The following is a 23,577-nucleotide window of genomic DNA, read 5'->3' as shown; positions in this document are numbered from 1 at the left end:
TCCACCCCTTTCACCGGCGGCAGGAGACAGCCTAACGTGGCACACCGCACAGGGACGCACTCCGCATACTTAAGCGTTGTAATGAACACACGCATATAAGACAAAGTTGAAGATGAGTACCATTTTGTAATGATATGTCCCTACTATAGCGAAGAAAGCGAAGAAAGGAAAAAAACTAATAGTATCTTGTAAGAATAAAATAACACTACCTGGGACAAGTAGAGAAATTTTCAACATGCTGTCATCATGCCCCGACTCTGTATCTGTTTACCTAGACCAATATGTACATAATGCTATACAAAAGGGAAACAATGTCACAGCAATGTGAAGTGTAACATTCCATTATAACATATATACATGCATTGAAGTTAGATTAGTACACTAGTAGAAATAGTTTATAGTTATTGAGTATTATTTGCCATACATTGCATCCAATGCAATTGTTGCGCAATAAGCTTGACTTGACTTGACTATTTTCCTCACAATGTATGTAAACCATCAGCAATCATTATCAAACGATAGCACTGTTGTCAACATATTGGGGTATGATTTTTAATGGTAGTTTCCTGTAAGAATAATTCTAGATACAGACCGAAACTTCCCCTGTACTTTTAGGAAGGCATTCGTGACTCGAAAAGTTGGATTTCCCAACAGAGGTAAATGCAAGAAAAGGTAGGTACTATTCGATACTCCAAACACCACGAATCTTCTATGCTTCTCATGGCGTGAGAAACATATGAAACACATGAGGAAACTTAGCATGAAAGTTCATCTGTGTTGGTACAAGTGATTATGAGATAAGGACTAAGCTTTAACTTCCAACACTTAGATTACGGAATTGGGACTTACCCCAAATTTTTTCGGTTGACTCCATCAACCTTGTTCAGAGGTCTCACAACATATTCACATTGAATCTCTGGGACATTCAGTATCTCTGGAAGGGCTCAAAATCCTTGATTCTGAATCGGACGTCTTTGCAAGAGGAGTGAAGGAGGCGGTCTATATAAGAGCTCACAGACCTACCCTGAACAGAGACGGGGGGCGACACAAGTTATCTGGCACGTATGACCCGCTACTACGGTCACGTGTCTCTGACGTCACGTCCCAAGAAGGGTCCATTCCGTGAACAAGGTTGATGGAGTCAACCGAGAATTTGGGTAAGTCCCAATTCTGTAATCTAAGTGTTGGAAGTTAAAGCTTAGTCTTTATTACACATGGGGAAACTTTGATCTCTATTTTATGGGTAAGGCATGTCGAAATGACGCTAGCGCCCCTAGTCTCAAGAAATAGAAGTATTCAACACATTGCGAGGACGTCAGCATTAGTGACTTGCTTTCCATGAGTTAGCGGACACAACGCCCATACGTTGAGGAATGCTTTCTACAACGGTCAATGAATAATTATGTCTGACTAAGAGAGATGTAATTGTTTCCAGGTTAGGCCACACCGCCTTAATGTTATGGATGACATCCACGCGCGCATTGATTTTCGCCTGTTCTCAAAAAAAGAATCACGTCCACCGAGGCTCTGGCCTGGCTCTAGGCCTGGGTAGTCCATGGTAGTTAGCGACAATACGGAGCCGGGCACCCAGGCTATCGAAGCTCCAGGACTCAAGAACTCGATTCATGAATTCCAATAAAAAAATCCAGCATGGGCCGGCTTGTCGTAGATGTCGCTATGTACTGCTGCAAATTCACAATACCAGCTTTGTATTCCTGTGGTTTAGTACCATTTTCATTTTTGGCCGTATTTTTTTTATTCGCCCGCGTGCACTAGTTTGGTGGTCTTCGGAGGATGTCAACCATAAAATTAAGGCGGTGTGGCCTTAGAAAAAATTTTTTCCGTCTTGTTTGTCTCAAAGGTTATAATGTCTAGTCTCTCTCAAGTCTCGCATTCAGTCAAGTCTTGCGTTATTTTCTCTCATTCCACTCATCTCAGTTTCTTTTCCTTCCTTAAGGCCACACAAATCTAATTTCTTGGTTAACGGATTCGCCCGCTTCATTTTTTTCTGATTTGCAAAAAAAAAAAATTCAGAATCAACTACAAAATGCTCATATTTTGCCCTGAACAGTTGGAAACAGTTATTTTCTTCCTAGTTGTCACAGTTATTCCATCTTTCAATGCAGTGGTATCATGGGACCGGTGAGGTGAGGTATCATTAAAAGTTCAAAAGTCATTGTTTAAATTTCAAACCAGCCTGGTGTGTTGATTTCATGGCTCCTATCGTACCATTTTGGGCCAGAATAGGCCTAGGCCTGTTTTTACATTTATTTTTTATTCGCCCGCCCGCTCCATTATTTTCCTAGAACAATCCGTTAACCAAGAAATTAAAATGGTGTGGCCCTAGCTGCAGTGATGGAGAAAAGTGACGATAATAAACATGTTCATACTCACCGCCTGGGTACGGGAGCATGGAGAAAGCAGCCTGGGGACGATGGAACAACTTTGGTGACGTCACTGAGTTTCCAACTTCACATGGTCGAAAACTGGAACTAAATAATAAAATGAATAAATGGTTATTATTATCCAAATAGTACCCGTCAAATAGCAGACTTTAACGGCTGAACTGATGCAGGGTATCACATAATAATTAATAAATAATGACCAACAATCAAATAATACACATGATACACATATTTGCTCCACAATCTTTTTTTGTGGAACTGTCGCAAGGGTCTGTGCGGCTGCCATTCGGCGCCACAAGGTGACCTCAATACGACTTTCCCCAACTGAAGTTAGGTACCCATTCACACCTGGGTGGAGTGAGGAAAGTCGTGTAAAGTGCCTTTCCCAAGGGCACAACGTCGGGCGCATGTCAAGACATGTCCCGGGTACAACTCGGGATTGAACCCGGGTCTCCCCGTTTCATGGTCAAACGCTCTATAACCACTACACCACCCGACGCCACAACTACGGAAGGAGTAAGGAAATGTTGAGATATAAAAGACAAATTTGTCCTGCATCGTCCCAGCCAAATAAGATGACAGGCCCAGATGTGACCTAATTGATGATCAACAAATTCGTTTTGTTTCAAGAAAATTTCCATTCGGAAACATGTGACAAAAATGACACCTGACATCACTATTAGATTAATCATTTTTGTTACACGCATATTTTCTTAGGACTTGGTAAAAGAGTTGAACATTAAGTATTGCCAGTGGTAACATGTTATTTATTTTGGGGGTCAAAGTCGATTTAAATGATAACTTTCCAATTGAAATTACACAGAACCGCGTTTTCTAAAAAGATTCTTAAGCGTACACAGAAATTTATGTAACCTGGATTGTAGAGCAGAGCTTGGCATTTATCCAACAGAGTAAGATATATCCATTCGTGTAGCAATAAGAAATCTTGGTTACAATAAATGAAATGTAAATGAAATATCAGATAATATTAGTTATTCTTTTTTTTTGGAATTCTATGACTATACAATTACAATGTAAAATTATTGTTACTAGATACATTTGAGCTAAGATCAGCAATGAGCAAAATTTGTAAAATTATTGTTAGCATAGATAAATTTGAGCTAAGATCAGCAATTAGCAAAATTAGAATTAGCACCCACCCTCTTGAAATCGAGAAAGGGCAGTGCAAAAGTTACCTTTAGGGGAAAGAATGTGTAAATACTGGATGTCAAAGGCGATGGAAGACGAAATACATTTTATCTCAACTGGCCCTTTAACGATCAGGAAAGAAAAGAGCTATTTAACCCAAAACTTCCAGGTGCAGTTTACTGACGAAAAGAAAGCTACAACCCTGTTCACCTCCTACAACCCATTCATTGCAGAAAATGGGACCCTTCCACATCTTCCAAAAAAGAAGTCAAAAGTTTAAATTATATTCTATAACAATTCATAGAATAATTGCTCCTCTTGTCACCATTGCACTGTTTGTATGTGGTATACATTGTGTCGGGCATGAATTTGTAAATAAACATATCGTTATGTCAAATGGCAGGGTATTGTTTAAGAATGATAACACGTCGAGTTGTTCGTCGATATACACTGGACAGTGAAGGAAGTAATGTTACGTCACAGCTATTACATCGAGGATGGAACAGATGAAAGTCTAGCTGATGAAGTTGAGTCTAAGTCTGGTAAGTCAGGGTGGGGTCGTGTGGCGCAATGGCAGCGTGCTCGACTCAGAACCAAGAGGTCCCGGGTTCGAGTCCTGACATGCCACCGATCATGTGCCCTGGGAAAGACACTTAACACGACGTTCCTACACTAAACTCAAGAGAAAATGAGTATTGTCCTTCCAGTATTCGTTTCTACATGTGGGATCAACACCAGCAAGAGCTGCCTTTATCCCACGTGTATTGCACTGTTGCAATTTCAATAAATCATAAATCAAATCAAGTTGGATAGCTGGTTTCTGGCCTGTAGGAAAAAGATTACAAGAGAAGAGCCTTTTGTATTTCTCAGTTTTAGTAGGAATCAGGCCGTAATTCCGGTCAGTGCGGAGACTATAATGGGTGGGGTCATGGGTTTGTAGTGGTACTAATTCTTGTAAGCATTTTACTGCAAAGCCTTTGACTATTTTGTAAAAGTTTACAAGTTTTTATTAAAGGGCAAGGAGAGAAAAGTACTGTAGAATACAATTGACAAATGGTGAATGCGTTGAGGGAAACCATTAAAACAATGACTTTCCAAAGAACACCCAGCCATAGAGTTAAAAATGAAGTCTGTTTTACTCTTTAGATAACCCTGTATGAAGTGCAGCTGTATCAACCGTTGATGTCATTATGCTGTCTGCCCTGCCAGGCTAGTTTTTATGTTTATCGAAGGATAGGAAAACATATAGTTTTTGCTCCGTTTCTTCCTCTTCTTCTTCTCCAAGCAGTGACCTATGACCTGGCCAATGACATGATTTGTTGACGTCTGTCACCATGGTGACTGGTGTTGGGTTACATAATGTTGCAATTTCATGGTCTGCTCTGCTCCTGTCACCATATACTAGTAGTACAATGTATTTGAATGTGTTTGTGTAAGAATTAACAGAGCAGACCATGTCTGAAGGTAAACATTATGCATTTGCTTTGCAAATGTTACTTCTCTAGTTTTGTTTGAAGCAAAGACTTTTATGACACTGAGCGCATGAATGTCATCTTCGTATATGAATCATGGCATACTATGGGTAGCTAACTAGATACTATGGCATATTTATAGTTTGTTTTAGTATACACGCAAATAAAGTGGTATTGGCTGGTGTAGGTCGTTGTATAGTCGTCTGAATGTGGATTTCTTCACAATTCGCTATTGCATCTCTCAATGTAGTTATGGCTCCAGCGTTAACTAGAAAGAAGTGCTTTTTCTTGTCTTCGTCAAGAAGACTATGGAATCGTTCCGTTTTTTTGTGTGTGGGAGACTGTGGATTTAGTGGCATAACTCTTTAAGGCGTGGTTTGATTTTCATGATTTTTGGCAGGCAGGTTACCGTTGTAAAGACCAAAGCCACGTGCAAATTTGGGTTTCGTGGGAGGTTTCTATGTTAGGCAGTGGCCATTTTGTGTTTTTCGCTTGTAAGCAAAATAACTTGAGTAAATGTACATGGACATTCATTATTTTTGGTAGGCAGGTTACAGTTGTAAAGACCAAGACTAAGTTCGAAAACGGGCTTCGTGGAGGGTCCCTACGTCACTTCAGACGACCTTTTGTGTTTAAAGGTTCTTCCTCCACCAACCTCTGCTTGGAAAACCCCATAATCGGATGCGTCAGGTTATTTCCTACGGCCACACCAAGTAATTGTTATGGATGACGTCAAGTGGAGACCTTAAGTTTAATGGGCGTACACGAATAGTGTAAATGTCTTAATGTTGGGAACTGTTGCTTTTTTTGGAGCTGGATGTTATAGGTAAGGGTTATTTGCATTTGATTATGTAAAAAAATGGATCGGAGTTTGGGCCATGTTTGGGGTGTCCAGGTCGCAAAAGAAGCATGCCATCATCAGCTGATGAGAGAGGTCAAAGGGCATTTCTGAAAGTTCTGCTTAGCGTTTAGATGCCTTTAACTGTATAGAATATTTTTACATTAACAAAATGAACAGTTTAGTGGCCCGAGCTTTTGAGGCGGTTTCACTCAGGCAGGTGACTTTTCACACCTTCTTTCTTACATGTTTTTCATGCATTTGAATGGGACAGTCCATTACCGGTTTTTTCCCTAAATGCGAAAGCGCTATAAAAACAAGAGGGGCCGAAAAACAAGATGCCTAGATTTGAAATATACTAACTGTAGAAATACAAATGTTAAGACACAAATTGAATAAAAGAACACAGTGTAACAAGAAACAAGTCTTCTATTCTTCATAAAAATAAATCAACAAGACAGCAGTAGTCGCCCTGTTCTGATTCTTTCCTTTCATCATATCTTCTCTTATTATATTTTGCGACAATGTCGTGACACTTTCATCATAATACAGGAAGCAGAAATTCTTGTAACAGTTTTTTTCCAGTAACAGTCCAAAATCAAATAACTTAGGGGGGGGGGCTAACAGGGGTGACGGCGCGTCTGTAAAATCTGTGGCGAACCCTTTCAGGGTGCTCCGTAACATAAGAAAAGTACGGAGATTTTTTTTTTACTCTAGACCAAATTTATTTTTAAAAAAGTAAAGAATACACATGTTCATTTCTCTATAACGATGTACCTCTGACGAAGACATGAGATCTCCGACCTCTAGTTCACTGATGGAAAACCCCAGACGGCGACATATTAACAACAGATCGAGGGGCGCCTGAATGATTCTTTAATGCATTAATATGTGTACGGAAGCTATTACTCTTAGGTCTGTCCAACATATCCAGTCAAGCACACATGCATGAATAGCCTAACATAGAATGTATTCCAATCTTTCCCTTAGAACCATCATGAGTGATCAAATACATATTGCAACGCCCAACCAATCTATCCCCCGATTCTCCCATTTTCAGTTCCATTGAAGACGGATTTGTAAATACAACCTCACGATCAAAATGATCCGGATAATCCGACTATTTGACTGGAAGTAATGAAAAGCGAACTTTTCTGCTATGAATGATTTAGATGGTGGTTCGGAACAAAGCCCGGCATGATTCGGACTTCAAATAAGGAATCAAAGAATATGCGCTTCTGAAAAATAAAAACAAAGTGATAACAAAAAATAACATACGGATAAGAGGAAGGATATAGCCACATAATTCTATAACTATCAAGCACAAACTAGACGTTAGAGATGTACATGCGCCGGATGTTCACCTACTGTAGGGATAGAGCTACCAGAAGCACCAGACAAAGCGCGAATGATCTCCTTGCGGTACCGATGCTTTGAGAGAAATATACCGGAGATCCCTAGCCTACTCTGGCTCCCTTGTATGGAACGCTCTTCCACAGCATGTTAGAGCAGCACCTACTCTTGGCACCTTTAAAAGACTGCTAGCATCGTAACTGACTTTGACTGAACGACTTTGGACACAACATTTTATGAGATATTTATTAGTTATTGTCATTTATTTATTTATTTACTTTGTGTGAGTTACCCTGTGTACAACAATTATTATTTTGTGTTTTCATTTGTGAGCAAGTAGTATTTATGTTATGACCCCCTGACACTCCTCCACGCTCGACCTCTATGAAAAGCGGCCGAAATAGCGGCCGATTAGAGCATGTAACACAGTTACAGATCGAGTTGAAATAAAGGGTCAAACAAACAAAGAGAGAGAGAGAGTACTGTTATGTTTTCACATGCTGTCCTTGGGCAGAGCGGACGTCCCACACTCTCCAGCCAAGGCTAAAACACGTCTGTCAACCGCCTCTTCACTTTTAGCAGGACTTTTAAATGAAATCGTATTTCTGTCGACCAATTGGTCCTATCTATTTCAGTCCATACCATAGGTATAGATTGAAATATTTTTCTTTTATATTCCACCCATACCATAGGATGCAAGTTATTTACCATGATAGTACTCTGCGAAGTGGCATCGTACAAATCGCGCCCAGTATCTTGAAAACACTTCGGACAGCTCGAAAGAAAGAAAGTGATCTCGAACCAGTTTAGCTCATTGAAGAGCTAATCTCCACTGGTCGTAACAGAGAAGACAGACGCTATGTACAGTGTTTACAGGTTCTTTGTACCTGGGAAATTCCCCTAGCTCTTTTCGACAAGCACAATGAACAGTGGACCACGGCTTAACGTCCCATCCTATAAGGAATGTGACCCTAAACAGTAGCGTGCATGTCGGGTGAGTGACAACAGCCGGGATTCGAACTCCCAACAACTCAAGTTACGGCATGAATTCCCGGGTACGACTGTTAAATGGGGGGGGGGGTCTTCTTCTTCTACTTCTCCTGTCATTTCTTAAAGTGCATCAACTTCTTCCTTTGGGGCCAAATGACCGTCGACCTGAAATTTGTCAGTCCGGTTATAGCTACCTACTATCAAACCAAGGCCGTAATTTACCATCAGTTCAGACAGAAGTGACACAAAGACTAAAACATATATTTCTACAAACCCTCAGAACTGAACTTTAATGCTAAAAACGAAAACCAAGGCAACAAACTAAGAACGTACAAAAAGTTCAAACACTCTTACGAAAGAGAAGAATACTTAAATATGTGTAACTTTAGCCAACGCCGAGCCATGGGCAAATTAAGAATTAGCGATAGCAACTACACATTGAAGTAGGAGGACACAACCGAACGACAGACTGTGTACACTTTGTGACTACAACCGGTTAGAAGATGAAAATCACTTTATGTTAAACTGTAGACTATACAGAGACATGCGTAATTCTTTTATAGGTGCCCTGAATTTAGACACACGATGTAAACAGTTAGTAAAAGAAGATCTATTTGTGTACATAATGACATCCCCTAACAATACTGCACAGCAAAAAGTCTTTGAGTTCGTATATACCTGTTTAAAAAGAGGACAGAAACACGCAAACTATATAAGGCCACACCGACTTAATTCTATGGATGACATCCGCGCGCGCATTGATTTTCGTCTGTTCAAAAAAAAGAAAGATTACGTCCTCCGAGGCTCTGGCCTGGCTCTAGGCCTGGGTACTCCATGGTAGTTAGCGACAATACGGAGCCGGTGGTAACTCTGGAGGATGGCACCCAGGCTGCCGAAGCTCCACGACTCAAGAACTCAGTACATATGTACAGGGCCGATTCATAAATTTCACAAAAAGCCAGCATGTGCCGGCTTGTCGTATACGTCGCTATGTACTGCTGCTAATTCACAATAACAGCTTTGTATTCCCGTGGTTTAGTAGCATTTTTATTTTTGGCCGGAATTTTTTTTTTATTCGCCCGCGCGCACGAGTGTCTTCAGAGGATGTCATTCATAAAATTAAGGTGTGGCCTAATCATTGTAAGCTTTATATACTCATCCATCTGTATGTAGTGTTACTTCTGTAGAATTTCAGTGTTTATACTACTTTTTTAAACTACATGTACTGCGCTTAGCCCTCATGGGCATGAATGTTCAAATAAACATCATTGTCATTGTCATTTAAAATTGGATGACTTGGCAGAGAACTCACTTCTAGCAGAAGTAGTTTTGGAATGTTCTACTTTTGCACAGGTGTGATTTTATGAGAAGGGAGATGGACTGAAATGTTGTATTTGCTCCCGAGCAAATGTTGGTGCTTGTGTCAGTGGAGTCGTCTCTTCATTTGAAAACTATTGCTGTTAGTGGAAATAGCCATTACGTCGAAGAGCATTGCACATAGATAATACCAATACAAACACAAATACATTCATTTTTCCTTTCTTGAGTAGAAAAGCTCGCCTCTCACTGTAGATAGCGTTGATAATATGAGGATCAGTTACATTATTATGAATCATGGTTCGTCTTGTCTACAATCTCTTATTTAATATAACAGAACTTCTGATTCTGGAGAGCACTATTACTGTATGATCGTTTGGTCTTACTTGTTCAGTTTTGAATATTCATTCTCTGATTTGATGTTTACACAGAAGGCCTACCTTATGCTGTTAGTTGAAGTTGTGGATGGTTTCTGTACGGATGAGGATGACGAAGTTGGTGGAGACTTACTGGACTCTTTCCTCTCCCCTGTCTCTCCGTCACTCCCCTTGTCTTTATCACTGTCCTTCTTGTATTTCTCCTGCTTTCTCCACTTTGCTCGTCGATTCTGGAACCAAACCTACCCGTGCAAACAAAACTGTGTTATATGTTTCTAATAATAAATGGTTATTATTTGTCCAAACCCGTGCAGTCGCAGCCTTTAACGGCTGAATTGATGCAGGGTATCATATAATAATCAATAAATAATGACAAACAATCAAATAATACACATGATACACATATTTGCTCCACATATTTGATACACATGATACACATATTTTTTGTGGAACTGTCGCATAGGTCTGTGCGGCTGCCATTCGGCGCCACAAGGTGACCTCAATACGGCTTTCCCCAACCGTAGGTACCCATTCACATCTGGGTGGAGTGAGGAAAGTCGTGTAAAGTGCCTTTCTCAAGGGCACAACGTCGGGGCGCATGTCCAGACATGTCCCGGGTACAACTCGGGATCGAACCCGGGTCTCCCCGCTTCATAGTCAGATGCACAGATAAATGACCAACGGCCGTTGAGCATTGACACAATGATGTTACAGTCAGACGTATGTACTGTCAACATATGTTTGCTTTGTTCGTGGAAGGGCTGGTTTACAGACGTGGTAGTACTAGGTCGTATCTGTGTCAGGTGTGTCTACACCTCTACCCACCCGCGGAAACCTAGCTGAAGCAGGATCCTACCTGATCCTTTCCCCCATGCAACTTGATCCAGGCTGTATTTTATGTATTGTTGGGTCAGTACTAACTCGAATCAACCCAGTACCACAGCTGGGATACCGTGACTTTTAGTCAGTGTTTGTGATCAAAAGTAACTAATCTCTTGGCTCCATAGAACCCAGGAACTGCTATCCGGTGGGAGTACTAATCGTTCGCAGATTTCTATCAAGTACAAGAATCCCGATAAGTTCGGACGGTGTTCGTGCAGACCAGAGTCGATCGTCGCCAAACGACTGGCCCGAGGACCGCTGCGTGAGTGCGCGTATCGACTCCATAATAGACGCTAACTGCTTTTTCGATCCTTTCTGCAGCCCAGTCACTTAAGGCTTCTTCCGCATGCAATTGTAAGAACTTAAAGAAAAGACACGAACCAAACTTAAATCAAAGGAAAACCGAAAACCGCTAGCCCGTCACAAAACAAACCCAGGCCATGCTGGCTCTCCTTACGAAGTGATCTTCACAATACATCTACAATGTAGGATATTGAAACCGAACAACATTTACATCATGTAGACTCTGCCATAGAGTATGAATGGCATGGAGAGCTGGCCACCACATCTAACCCATGTACAATCCCATGTGCCATTATTACAAGATCTATCGGAGAATTACTAACAAAGCATCACCTATTTGTTTATTTACAAATCAAATCAACGAAACAATATATGAGCCTAGGCCTGCTCCTTTTCTACAGTCAAGTAGCCTTCAAATACTAATCATTCGTCTTCTGTGTTCAAAGTCGTAGAACCGTTTGAAGGTTTTAAAAGTATGAAAGTTGTATCAAAAACAGTTCCAAGATTTGTCAAAATGGCTCATGTTTTAAAGCCCTTTAAAGGATAGAGTGAACATCTTCGAAAAGCCTTTGCAATTTTTTCGGAGAAAAATAGCACTCAGTCTAGATGGTTTCGAACAACATTGAAGAGAAGTGGTCAGACGACAGACTGGATCTTTCTGATGGGACTTACGTATAGAAGTCATTAATAGAAAAGGATTATGGATTCTAGATGTAGTCGCGTTTCCTGACAATTTACCAAATGAGCCACCACAAAGCTCTCTACCGCCTTATGGTGATGCTGTACAAAATGGGAAGCTCTATGAGCCCACCGTAGCCTTCCGCACTGTTGCAAGCCTTCACACCTTTTAGGCATCACACCTTTAATAGCGTGCGTAGTCCAGTGGTTAGCGATCCTGCCTCTGGACTAAGAGGTTGGGAGTTCGAATCCCGGCTGATGTCGCTCACCCGACATGCACGCTACTGTTTATGGTCGCAGTCCTTCGGACGGGACGTTAACCGTGGTGCACTGTTCATTGTGCTTGTCGAAAAGAGCTAGGGGAATTTCCCCGGTACAACGAACCTGTAAATACTGTACATAGCGTCTGTCTTCTCTGTCACGACCAGTGGAAGATTAGCTCTTCAATGAGCTAAACTGGTTCAAGATCACTTTCACTTTCATCGACGGTTCACGTCTGTGAAGAGCCAGGTATCCAAACGCCGTAGATTTATAGATCTCACCGATCACTCTAGTAGTGTATGCACAGTTCTCTCTAGTTTTAATATAATGCCATGGCATGGTAAAGTTCCAAACGAGGGTAGGAAAGGACATCAACTACAGACTGTCTGTTACTATTGCGGAGAAAGAGCACCGTTAGCAAGATCCTATGTCATGAAGCTTGTCTTTGGAAAACGTTAGAGATTTGTGGATCCCCGCCAGTAGTTGTTATTCCTGTCTGTGGTGCTGAATTCTGTGCTGTAAGACATCCCTCTGAAGTCTCCGCAAAACTGAGCATTATTTCATTAAATTTGATACTATTTAAATCAAGTTTTTCAAGAAACAACATTGAATATCTAAAATGAGCGGGCGGATAGCTGTGTGATAATGTTCATTCCGATGTGTTGTGGATAATGGCTCTATGACTATTATCTATTAGATTTCCACTGATACAAATTTGCCACTAGAGGACAGAAAGTTTAGTCATGAATCTTGCTAGTGTTGAGATGAGAGAGTGAAGAAAAACTCGGTACAAGAGGTTAGGACGTGTTGTGGATTTTAATGAAGTCAATTTTGTGCCCCGTAGGAAACTAACTTTGCAGGAAATCGCAGAGGACGAAGAAAAGATGCATTTATGCGTCATATCCTCTTTCACCTCCAACACATCAGGTCTGTAGGGGAAGCCTGTTTATCTGGCAAAACGTCTCCCGCTGGTACGAATCTTCTCCGGCGACCCTGTACTGGGGTCGAACGCGACTCAACAGACAGGGGTTGTACCCGCAGACAATTAACGCACTTCACCACCATTAGCACCACAATGCCAAGAGCGGATGAAATATAGATTTAGCAATTGCCATTGACATCAACGGCTATTTTCATCCAGAGCCGGTACGTTATCTAAGTAGTCATTAGAGCGGTACGTTTGGGCAAAGTTGTTCCCTGGGCCGACAGCTTACATCTGAAGGATCTTGAACTAGAACGGTGAGAAATGTTTGAAAAGTAAAGCTGAATCCATCAAAATCAATCCCGAGGCTGCGAGTTAACCATCACTGAGACCAACAAAATGTTGTCAATTATTCTGATTGGGCGCGAAATTACATTTTTCTGTTAGTTCCCGAAATAACAGCTCGCCAGCCAAGCGTGTGGAATTTTCATCTCTTCAAATCCCACATAATTGCGTTTATTCCCTTACTCCTTTTAACTGCGCGCAGCAGCCAATGTTTTACATTCGCCTCCCAATTTTCGTCCCAAATTGAAGCGTAAAGGGTTTCCCCTCCCACGACCCACGCTGTAGTATTCATCATGTAATGAGTTGTCACGGCTGGCCGTACAATACCATAATCTGCTTACATCTCTAATACAAACTCAATTATTACTTTCTAATCCAACTGATGTGTCTATTGTCTACGCTCCTGTCGGGGCACATTAAGAAATTAGCCCTCACCATCACGAGAATTAAAGGTCTCCTACAAGACACATCCAATATCGCAGCAGGGCCTTGGAGTCAGACTTTTAGTTGCCCAGGTTGGGCGTTTATTAGCACGGGCGGACATTAGGACAGCCATTTCCCGGTCAAGGGTTTAACCCGCCAGCTATAAGCACCCGGCGAGATGGCCCGAACATCACTTTTCAGACAGCCTGATTTGAAATTAATGGAGTGAGCTTCATTTGCTGGGGATTTTGGGTGCGAACATTAAGCGGGAGGATCGAGCGTACGCTTGTTTCAAAGGGAATTGGATTAGAAAGGAGAGAAGAATCGCACGGTGTGAGGGGTGGGAAGAATTAATAGGGCGTCATCAGACGTTGATTGGATTTGAGTGGTAATGATGGCGCGTTGGTTTAGATTGTTTCCGAACAGGAGAAGCTGATTTTATACACGGAAACGCGCAGGTAATTTAATTACCTGGAGAAGGGCAGGTTGGAGCTCTCAAGGAAATTTGGATTTCGGTAAGAAAACTGGTGATGGCGTTATTTGATGCCCCACGCTACCACGTCACCAATAGAGGCCCACAATATGGTTATACCATGTCGCGTGAAATCTGGTGTAGTGTGACACATCGTGGTGTAATGTAGCGTAGCTTGGTGTGATGATGATGTGGCGCGTAGTTTGGTGAGGTGCTGTGTAGTGTAGTGTAGTGTAGTGTGGCATGGGGTGGTGTGATGCATTGTGTTTTGATATGCTGTGACATGGTGTGCTGTGACATGGTGTGCTGTGATATGGTGTGTTGTGTGATACAGTTTACGCTGTGCTGTGATGATGTACGGTGTGGTGTGGTGTGGTGCGGTGTGGTGTGGTGTGGTGTGGTGTGGTGTGGTGTGGTGTGGTGCGGTGTGGCATAATTTAGTAGTTTCGATGCGGTGTGATGTGCTGTGGATTGGGGTCGTAGTTGTCTTAGGTGTGGTGTGACGGTGAAAAAAAAAACATGTACAGGATGGTGTGGTGTATTGCGATGCAGTATGTTGTGCTGTAATGTTGCGGTGTGCCATGGTGTGCTGTGATGCTGTGCTGTAATGTTGCGGTGTGCCATGGTGTGTTGTGATGCTGTATGCTGTGCTGTACTATGGTGATGCGTTGTAGCGTGCTGTGGCATGCTGTAATGATGCGATATGTTTTGCGTGATGTTGTATGATGGGCTGATGTGCTGAAATGGTGTACTTTGGATGTAATGCTGTGCTATGATGAGGCGATGTGGTAATTACAAATGCCAACATCAGCAAACAATATGCAGGACAATATTCTTCTCGATATTGCGTAATGTGATCACACCAAAGTACGTCAGAACGCGCGTGCGCGCGCGCGCGTGTGTGTGTGTGCGTGTGTGTGTGTGCCTGTGTGTTTCTATGTATTTGTGTGTGTGTGTGCCTGTGTGTATGTATGTATTTGTGTGTGTGTGTGTGTGTGTGTGTGTGTGTCGTGTGTGTGTTGTGTGTGTAGTGTGTGCGTGTGTGTGTGTGTGTGTGTGTGTGAGTGTGAGTGTGTGTGTGTGTGTGTGTGTATGTGTGCGTGTTTGTGAATGAATGAATGAATGAATGAATGAATGAATGAATGAATGAATGAATGAAACTTTATTTTCGTGTCGTGCGCATACCACGCCCAGCCCGCGTGGGCTTATACGACACCGTTTGAGAATAAATAATACATAAACAACAGAGAAACAGAGGTACAGAATCCAAACAAAATGTGAACACAAATAAAGTTAGGCTATATACAATTAAGCAGAACAGAGTGAACTCATAACAGATCATAAATGCAAATAAACAAATCTGTACATAAACTTGATAAAGAACCAAGATTTCACAAAATAAATACAAGTACATAAGGTAAATCAAATATAAATAAGAGAAAACAAATGTGTAGAAGTAACAAAAGGTGAGAACTGTTGATGTGTTATGAATACAGGTATTTTCTTCTTTTCCCCCACGCTCGATAAATGAAAGTTGCTAGGTCAGATACACCCTCGTTAAAGAGCCACTTAATTCTATTTTCATCTCTTTCCCATATGATGTCAGGTGATTTTGTATAAATTTTACGAAACATATTTTCTCGAAGATCGTCATAAAAGGGACAGTAAAAAAGAAAATGTGTTTCGTTTTCTACTTCATCCAGGTCACACATGGTACACATTCTACTTTCCTCAGGAATTCCCTGGTACCGTCCAGTTTCAATATTGATAGGTAAAATACCAGCTCGCAGCTGCGCACACAATGATCTTTGGCGTTTGGGGAGGACACATAGTTACATATTTTTCTATACAGTAAGTATCTTTAAACAGAGCATATGTTCTAAGTTTAGGTTTCAAAAGTACTTTGGTTGCCCAGTCTTGCTTGTATAAGTCAAAAAGCTTCCCTTTAATTTGCCTAATGTCACCCCTCAATGTGTTAAGATAAACATGTTCTTGCTCAACTTTACAGAATATATCCTGGACATTTCTACTCCAGGGGCCATGGTTTTGAAAGTCCCATAAGAATACTTGTTTTGTAATTCTATCATTTGACATATTGATAAGTCTATTCCATAAAGCGATTACAGACCCCTGCTGTCTTATTTCACAGGGCGCCCAGCCCATGTCCCCTGTTGTAGCAAGAACAGGTGCAAATCTGTGCACCCCTAAAAAGCACCTAATTGCTCTGTTCTGCACCACTGAACACTTCTCAGTTGTTTTGTATCCCCAGACACCAGCTGCATAGTCAAGGATGGGACAAACACACGCTTCATAGAGTTGTGTGTATGTGTAGTAACCCAAGTCTTTTAAAACCTTGACTTTACCCAGAACCCCACCTGTGTGTTTGTGTGTGTGTGTGTATGTATGTGTGTGTGTGTGTGTGTGTGTGTGTGTGTGTGTGTGTGTGTGTGTCGTGTGTTGTGTCGTGTAGTGTGTGTGTCGTGTGTGTGTGTGTGTGTGTGTGTGTGTGTGTGTGTGTGTGTGTGTGTGTGTGTGTGTGTGTGTGTGTGTGTGTGTGAGTGTGAGTGTGTGTGTGTGTGTGTGTGTGTGTCCATGAATCTATTGTTCTTCTCCCGTAAGGTTCCCCTGAAGAGGTCAATAGGTCATCGCCGAACCGTTTGCGATAATGGTGGATTACATCACCCCATGAGTTGTTTCAAGATTCGCCTTAGACTATTTTTGCGTGAAGGCATTCTAGCGGAAAATGTGAGAAACCATATGTCATCATACGGTATTCTATAAAAGCGGCCACACATAGCACCACCTACATGGTATTAATGACGTGCGGTAATGTTTCATACCCCGGGAAGGGAACCATGAAATTAAAGTGCGATGAGGGCGGGCGTTAATGGGGCATGTCCAGATGGGTCCTACCGCGCATGCGGGGTATGAGGAGGGGAGGGCAGGTGTTAACCGTGCAGGCCGAGGTCAGTGTGCGGGGCGGGGCGGTTAGAACTGTAGCTCTGGGCCAGCGCCAAACGCCGTGTAGCGTGGAGCCAGGAGGTGTGGGAAACTTACAGGGCGATTTCACCAATATGCGCGGTGCTCTCTGTAGTGTAGCCTCAACCAGGCTTCGGGAGGCGGCTGGAAAGAGTAGAAATCGGCCAAATATGGAGAAAACTGGAGTTGGTCCGCGCTTAGAGAACAGTTTGTCGCAATCTAAGCGCGGACCAACTCCCTCAGCATGTTTTCTCTCTATTTGGCTGATTTCTACTCTTTCCAGCCTCCTCCCGAAGCCTGGTAGAGGCTGTCTGTATGTAGTGGTCTCCTGGCGTTACCTACCCCTACTGTAACTGATACATACTCCATAGATCTCCGAGCATGAATTGAAGGGAGCTCTTTCAGATAGAGCGAAACAACTTTTAATTTTGAACGGTTCCCCGGTTTATTCTTTTCGAGTTAACTGTAACATTATGTCAACCGCCCAAAATTACATTTTAGCAACAAAACGTTTTTACTTCTATTTGTGTCCTTTTCATCTGTTGGGTGGGGAATGTGGACTCTCGCTTCATCAATTCCACTGTTTGTTCTTTTCTTTTACATGTATTCTTGGATAGTGTTTTGCATTGTTTAGTAATATTAGTTCTATTCGTTTAAGTGGCGGCGCTAACATAAGTTACCTAACTTGAGCCCGTCGTCACTTTGTCCTGTACCCTTATTTTGTTTATTGTATGCTGAATAAAAAAAAAATTGAAGGGAGACAAGATGCAAATTTGCGGTAACTTGTGTTCTGGGCTGAATTGCCTGGACCGGGTACAAGGGGATAACAAATAATGCAATGCATGCAACAAAGTTACTTTTAGAAGAACATTTTATCGTCCATTACTGTTCTGGCATGTACGAGTATGTACGAAAACACTAAACAGAAGCCATAATTGACGACGACGACGATTTAAGCACTTTTGCAGAGAAAAGTAGCTGGAGACTATGCTCCCATATCACACGATAGGTCGTGAATATCTCCCTGTAATGACGTTTTGATGGAAGAATACTAACTTAACAAATAGCCAAAATGGTTTAATAATGGTATAGACTGTTAACGTTACAAGTAGCAGGACAAAATCATTTATGGTGTGGTACTACGTCTCAAGTCTTACCCCTCGTATTTGCTCTATACAACAGCATAACTTATGTATTTGTCATCTGGACAAACCATGCTGCTTATAGTACGTCTGCCAATCATAGTACTTCTGCTACAATTGTATCAGTCCATCTTACTCTAAACCGAATGTTTAAACATATTTGAGGTTAAGACAATTCGCAGAAAATAATAACAAAACCATTGACAGAGTGCCTCCCACTTCAGGCAGTTTTCTGTATCTGTATCTGTATAGCCGGTATAACCGCCCTTCGGCGTAACACACCAGCTTCTGTATCTGTATAGCCGGTATAACCGCCCTTCGGCGTAACACACCAGCTTCTGTATCTGTATAGCCGGTATAACCTCCCTTCGGCGTAACACACCAGCTTCTGTATCTGTATAGCCGGTATAACCGCCCCTCGGCGTAACACACCAGCTTCGCAGGCACGCGGCGCGGCGGCAGCTGGCAACATTACACCGATCGACTTGTTACACCTAACCCTTGAACTTCTAACTCTAGACATCGTTTAAAGCTATCTAATAACAATGCCCCTTCTGTACTTGGTGACAGCGAGTTCCACTCTGCGATAGTTCTAGAAAAGAATGAATTTTTGAACACCTCAATCCTTAGTTGATAACTCTGGTACTTGAAGGCATGGCTATTTCTTGTTCTCTTCTGGGCTGATATTAGGTACTTAGTGATTGGGACGTCCACTAGTTTATTAGTCATTTTGTACATTATGCATAGTCTGTGCATAGTTTTGTGCGAGTTTCTGACCTGGACTCTGGCCTCCGTCAGGTTGATCTTCATGGCTAGCTCCTCACGGGTGAAGACGTCTGGGTAGTGCGTCTGCGCAAATACAGCCTCAAGTTGCTCCAGCTAGAAAAAAAAATTAATAAAACAAATGAACAACATTTCTCCCTTCTGTCTTACTACATTAGGCCACACCGTCTTAATTTTATGGATGACATCCTCTGAGGACCCCCAAACTATTGCGCGCGGGCGAATAAAAAAAGATTCCGGCCAAAAATAAAAAGGCTACTAAACCAGGGATACAAAGCTGGTATTGTGAATTTGCGGCAGTACATAGCGATGTATACGACAAGCCAGCTTTTTGGGGAATTTATGAAATGGCACTACCTATGTACTTGAGTCGTGGAGCTTCGTTAGCCTGGGTGCCACCCTCCAGAGTTACCACCGGCTCCATATTGACGCTAACTACCATGGACTACCCAGGCCTAAAGCCATGCCTGAGCCTCGGAGGACGAGATTTTTTTTGGAGATCAGACGAAAATCAATGCGCGCCCGGATGTCATCCATAAAATTAAGTCGATGTGGCCTTAGTGTCACTTGTGCTGTTTTTATAATGAGTTGTATTTATATTACTTGATACGTTTGTTGTGAATATCTTTCCCTTTCTGCTCTTTGCTTTACTAATATTCTGTATCTCACTGTATCTACCTGAAAACAAAACTAAGGATTTACGTTTTACTTATCCCCTAACAAAAGAATTACAAAAGTTCCTTTCAAAGTACTTAAAAACAAAGCATTTGTTTAAACGCCTCGTTCTACGTTCAGACTGAATCAGTAGCGATAAATCTAATCATTCACCAGTTTCTCATCCCCAGAATTCAATGCGAAAACAGGGGGCTAACCCTCATTTGCATAGGACTGGAAGGCATTGAAATGATCCTGGTGACGTTAAACAGCTTCTTTTTCACTGCCTTTTGAGGTGTTGGGTATTTTATGCTTAACATTAAGTTACTATTTGTCGAATCTGACAACAAATAGAGATTGAAGTTTTTGTGTTCTTTTCAACATGAAACATGTGGTTTGTAACGTTACAGCATCAGTATGGTGTTAACGTTACCACTATAAAGTTACAAACCACATATTCCAAAAAAATCATTCTCTATTTGTTGTCAGATTTGCCCAAAAGTAATTTAATTAACTTTGAGCATAAAATGCCCCAACACCTCAAAACACACTGAAAAACAAGCTGTTTAACGTCAACAGGATCATTCCGATGCCTTCCTGTCCTATGCAAAAGAGAGTTAGCCCCCTGTTTTCGCATTGCATTCTGGGGATGGGAAACTGGTGAATGTCCTCTCCGCTGCGCAGCCAGCCCGGTATCTACCCGCCTGCTGTGATGAAGACAAATTTGAAGACAAGTCAGGATAATTCCAGCACGCCGCTAAACCTGCATGTAACTAAATTGTGCTTTATAGGTAAGCTGCGCATGCGGAATAGTCAGGCTCCGTACCCCTAAACGGAAATGCGATTACGCCCTGCGCGCAAAGCCTGCTGGATTAAGCAGCCAAACCTTTCTTTCCTGACGCGGGAAAATCCGATAAAGCCTGCCCAATAACGCCACCATAAACACGTTATTATTCAATTACTGCTGCAATCTAGTCAGGAAGGCAGTGAATGTCGATTAAGGCGGACAAAGCAAGCCGACTTCTGTGACTGATGAGATAACTGAATCACGTCGGTACCACTTTAAGAACTTTGCTCAGAATGGAAGATTCTGCTGTTCAGTAGAGTAGAACAGCCGACATGCGACTGAGCCGATCGATAAGCCGGACTTTACATAACCCTGTCCTGGGTGCTGAAGAAGAGGTGCTCACCGAAACATATTGTTTTTGCTCCGTTTCTTCCTCTTCTTCTTCTCCAAACAGTGACCTATGACCTGGCCAATGACATGATTTGTTGATGTCTGTCACCATGGTGAATGGTGTTGGGTTACATAATGTTGCAATTTCATGATCTGCTCTGCTCCTGTCACCATATTTTTGTATGTGAATGTGTTTGAGTAAGAATTAACAGAGCAGACCATGTCCAAAGGTAAACATTATGCATTTGCTTTGCAAATGTTACTTCTCTAGTTATTAAGTCACATTGATACATGTTAATTATTAGAACTAAAACTCATTGTAGTTGTGCTTTTTACTAAAGAGCGTAGCCACCTTGACTCCGATCTCTATATTTCTATCACTGAATTACTATTGGATGTTGTTTTATCTCGTGTTCTTGATATTTCCGTGGTGCGTATTTTTGTGGAAAATCGGTACCGCACAAAAGACATAAAAAGGGACCTTGCATCTGCTTGAAGACGGCGTGGACATCACAGCCTATGTCGATCCACACCGGCTAACCACGCTTTTTACCTATTTTTGAATGTCTGTACATAGTCCCAGGCAGCTTAGCTCACATCACATCGTGTACTAGTGACAGCAACTTACAGTAACAACTTCATTAGTTTATTCAGAAATGCAGTCTTTCTTGCTGTTCCCGCTCTACGCCAGCCTTTTGTTAAGGCCACACTAATTTAATTTGTTGGTTCTCGTAATTTTTCACAGAAAATTCAAAGCGACAGGGCGAAAAAAACAAGTCTAGACATCTTATTATACCCCCAAATGCTACGATAGGAGCCATGAAGTCAACACAAAAGTCTGGGTCAATATTTAAACAATGAATTTTGAACTTTTATTCAAACCACTGCATTGATAGATGAAAAAACTGTAACAACTAGAAATAAAAAGGAATAAATAAAAGGACTTTCCTCAACTGTTGAGGGCAAAATATGAGCATTTTTTAGTTGATTCAGAACCAGATTTTTTTTCTTTTTGCAAATCAAAAAAAATGAAGAGGCGAATCCGAGAACCAACAAATTAAATTGGTGTGGCCTAACGTCTGTTATACAGCACTAACAACGCACACTGTACTAAGGAAAACTGAAAAAAATGAGGCGTATATATCGATAAATTTTAGGAAGGTTGGTTTATCAAGTCTAAAAGAAGTAAAACAAAATAAGATAAAAATACAGAATCTATAAGAAGAGCTAGTTTTTAGCGTCTTTTATTCTATCTGTTGGGATGCAACTTAACGACACGGATCCATTCAGTAAGTCAGAGTTACAGACCAAAGTACTTTACTATTATCAAATGCCCTGCGTTTCGCCGGAGGTTAAAGTAGTAACAATTTTGTTTTTCGTGTTTAAAGTTTTGATCCAACACAAAAAATTCTCTCACGTAGAGCTTTTGACCAGTCACTCTGGTTTTGACCTCAGTAGACTGACCCAGTGAAGCTTGCCACATGGCTTCTACCAGATACCTGTGACCCAGTGTTGACGTCACACTTCAAAGAAGCCACGTGACAAGCTTCACTGGATCAGTCTACTGAGGAAGACCAGAGAGACTGGTCTAGGTGAGAGATTCCATTGTGTTGGATCAAACGTTTTAACTTTAAACATGTAACTACCAACACAGATGAACTTTTATGATAATTTTGGTTTAGCTATCTACGGTTGAGCTATCTACGATTATTAAGGAAATGAGAAATGTGGAATCTTACAGTAGACTAAAAACTTTTCTCTAATTTTCCCTGTTAATATAGACTATCACTACATCACTTGCAATTATTCTTCGTATCTCAGTTTACGAATAAAGAATATATCATTTTTAAAGTAATCATTTTACCCCAGATACTCTTCGCGTATTGTTGTTACAAAATGTAGACAAAAATGTTGAATTTACCTGATGTAAAGTAAAGGTGGTTCTGTTGCGTCTCTGTTTACGTCGGGCGAACCCATCTTCCAAATCCGGGGGGTACTGAAGTGGAGGATCTGAGGGGAAAGATAACTAAGAGTTGTAACCCCGCACGCCTGTCACAAGTTTTGCCAGGCTGGTCATGGCAATTCTGATGACTACATAGGATAAAAATACGTGACTTTGTCAGGTTTTTCGCAAGATATTGTACATGCTGAAGTTGAACACAGTAAATTACGAGGGTACCAGTTGATATCAAGTTCTAACATTCTATATATCAGTTTTAATAATTGTTTTATAATTGTTTTATTGCAAATTCATGCCCGAGGGCTAATTGCAGGAACAGAAGAAACAGACAATTAGTACACATAGAATTACTGATAAGTACTAAGAAACTACTAGTAAAAACTACTGGGTTTGACTTCTTTTTTGAAGACAGAGGAAGACAAAGGATCCCACTTTTTCTGTGATTTGTGGGTTTTCGTATGTTAAGAGGAGAGCAGTTTTCTTTTTATTTGTATATGTGTGAAAGTTTGGGTAGAATTTGGAGGCTTCGTCAAAGAGTTAATTTCGTTCATTGCTATAGAGGATACAATTTGAGATAAAATGCGCTTCGTCTTCCACCGTATTCAACGTACAATGTTTACAAATCCGTTTATACACTTGGAGCTTCTTATACCGCCCTCTCTCAATTTCGAGAGGGTATGCACTAATTCGTAATT

General features: G+C 41.5%; 1 protein-coding gene across 3 annotated transcripts in view; it reads right to left on the bottom strand.

The window, feature by feature from the left end:
• Positions 1-23,577, bottom strand: part of LOC109471752 (dorsal root ganglia homeobox protein-like) — a 36,237-nt gene that overhangs the window by 2,895 nt on the left and 9,765 nt on the right. For all 3 annotated transcript variants that reach the window (XM_019771103.1, XM_019771105.1, XM_019771104.1), the window contains exons 3-6: positions 22,844-22,932; positions 19,086-19,187; positions 9,965-10,143; positions 2,395-2,492 (exon numbers count right to left, since the gene is read on the bottom strand). In XM_019771103.1, the coding sequence (XP_019626662.1) occupies positions 2,395-2,492; positions 9,965-10,143; positions 19,086-19,187; positions 22,844-22,932 (468 nt within the window). The remainder of the gene's footprint in view (positions 1-2,394; positions 2,493-9,964; positions 10,144-19,085; positions 19,188-22,843; positions 22,933-23,577) is intronic.

Source organism: Branchiostoma belcheri, unplaced genomic scaffold (assembly GCF_001625305.1).
Source record: "Branchiostoma belcheri isolate BF01 breed outbred unplaced genomic scaffold, Haploidv18h27 scaffold258, whole genome shotgun sequence".
NCBI classification, from domain to species: Eukaryota; Metazoa; Chordata; class Leptocardii; order Amphioxiformes; family Branchiostomatidae; genus Branchiostoma; species Branchiostoma belcheri.
Note: the sequence above shows the minus strand (reverse complement) of the source record. Positions and strands in the feature narration are given on the sequence as shown.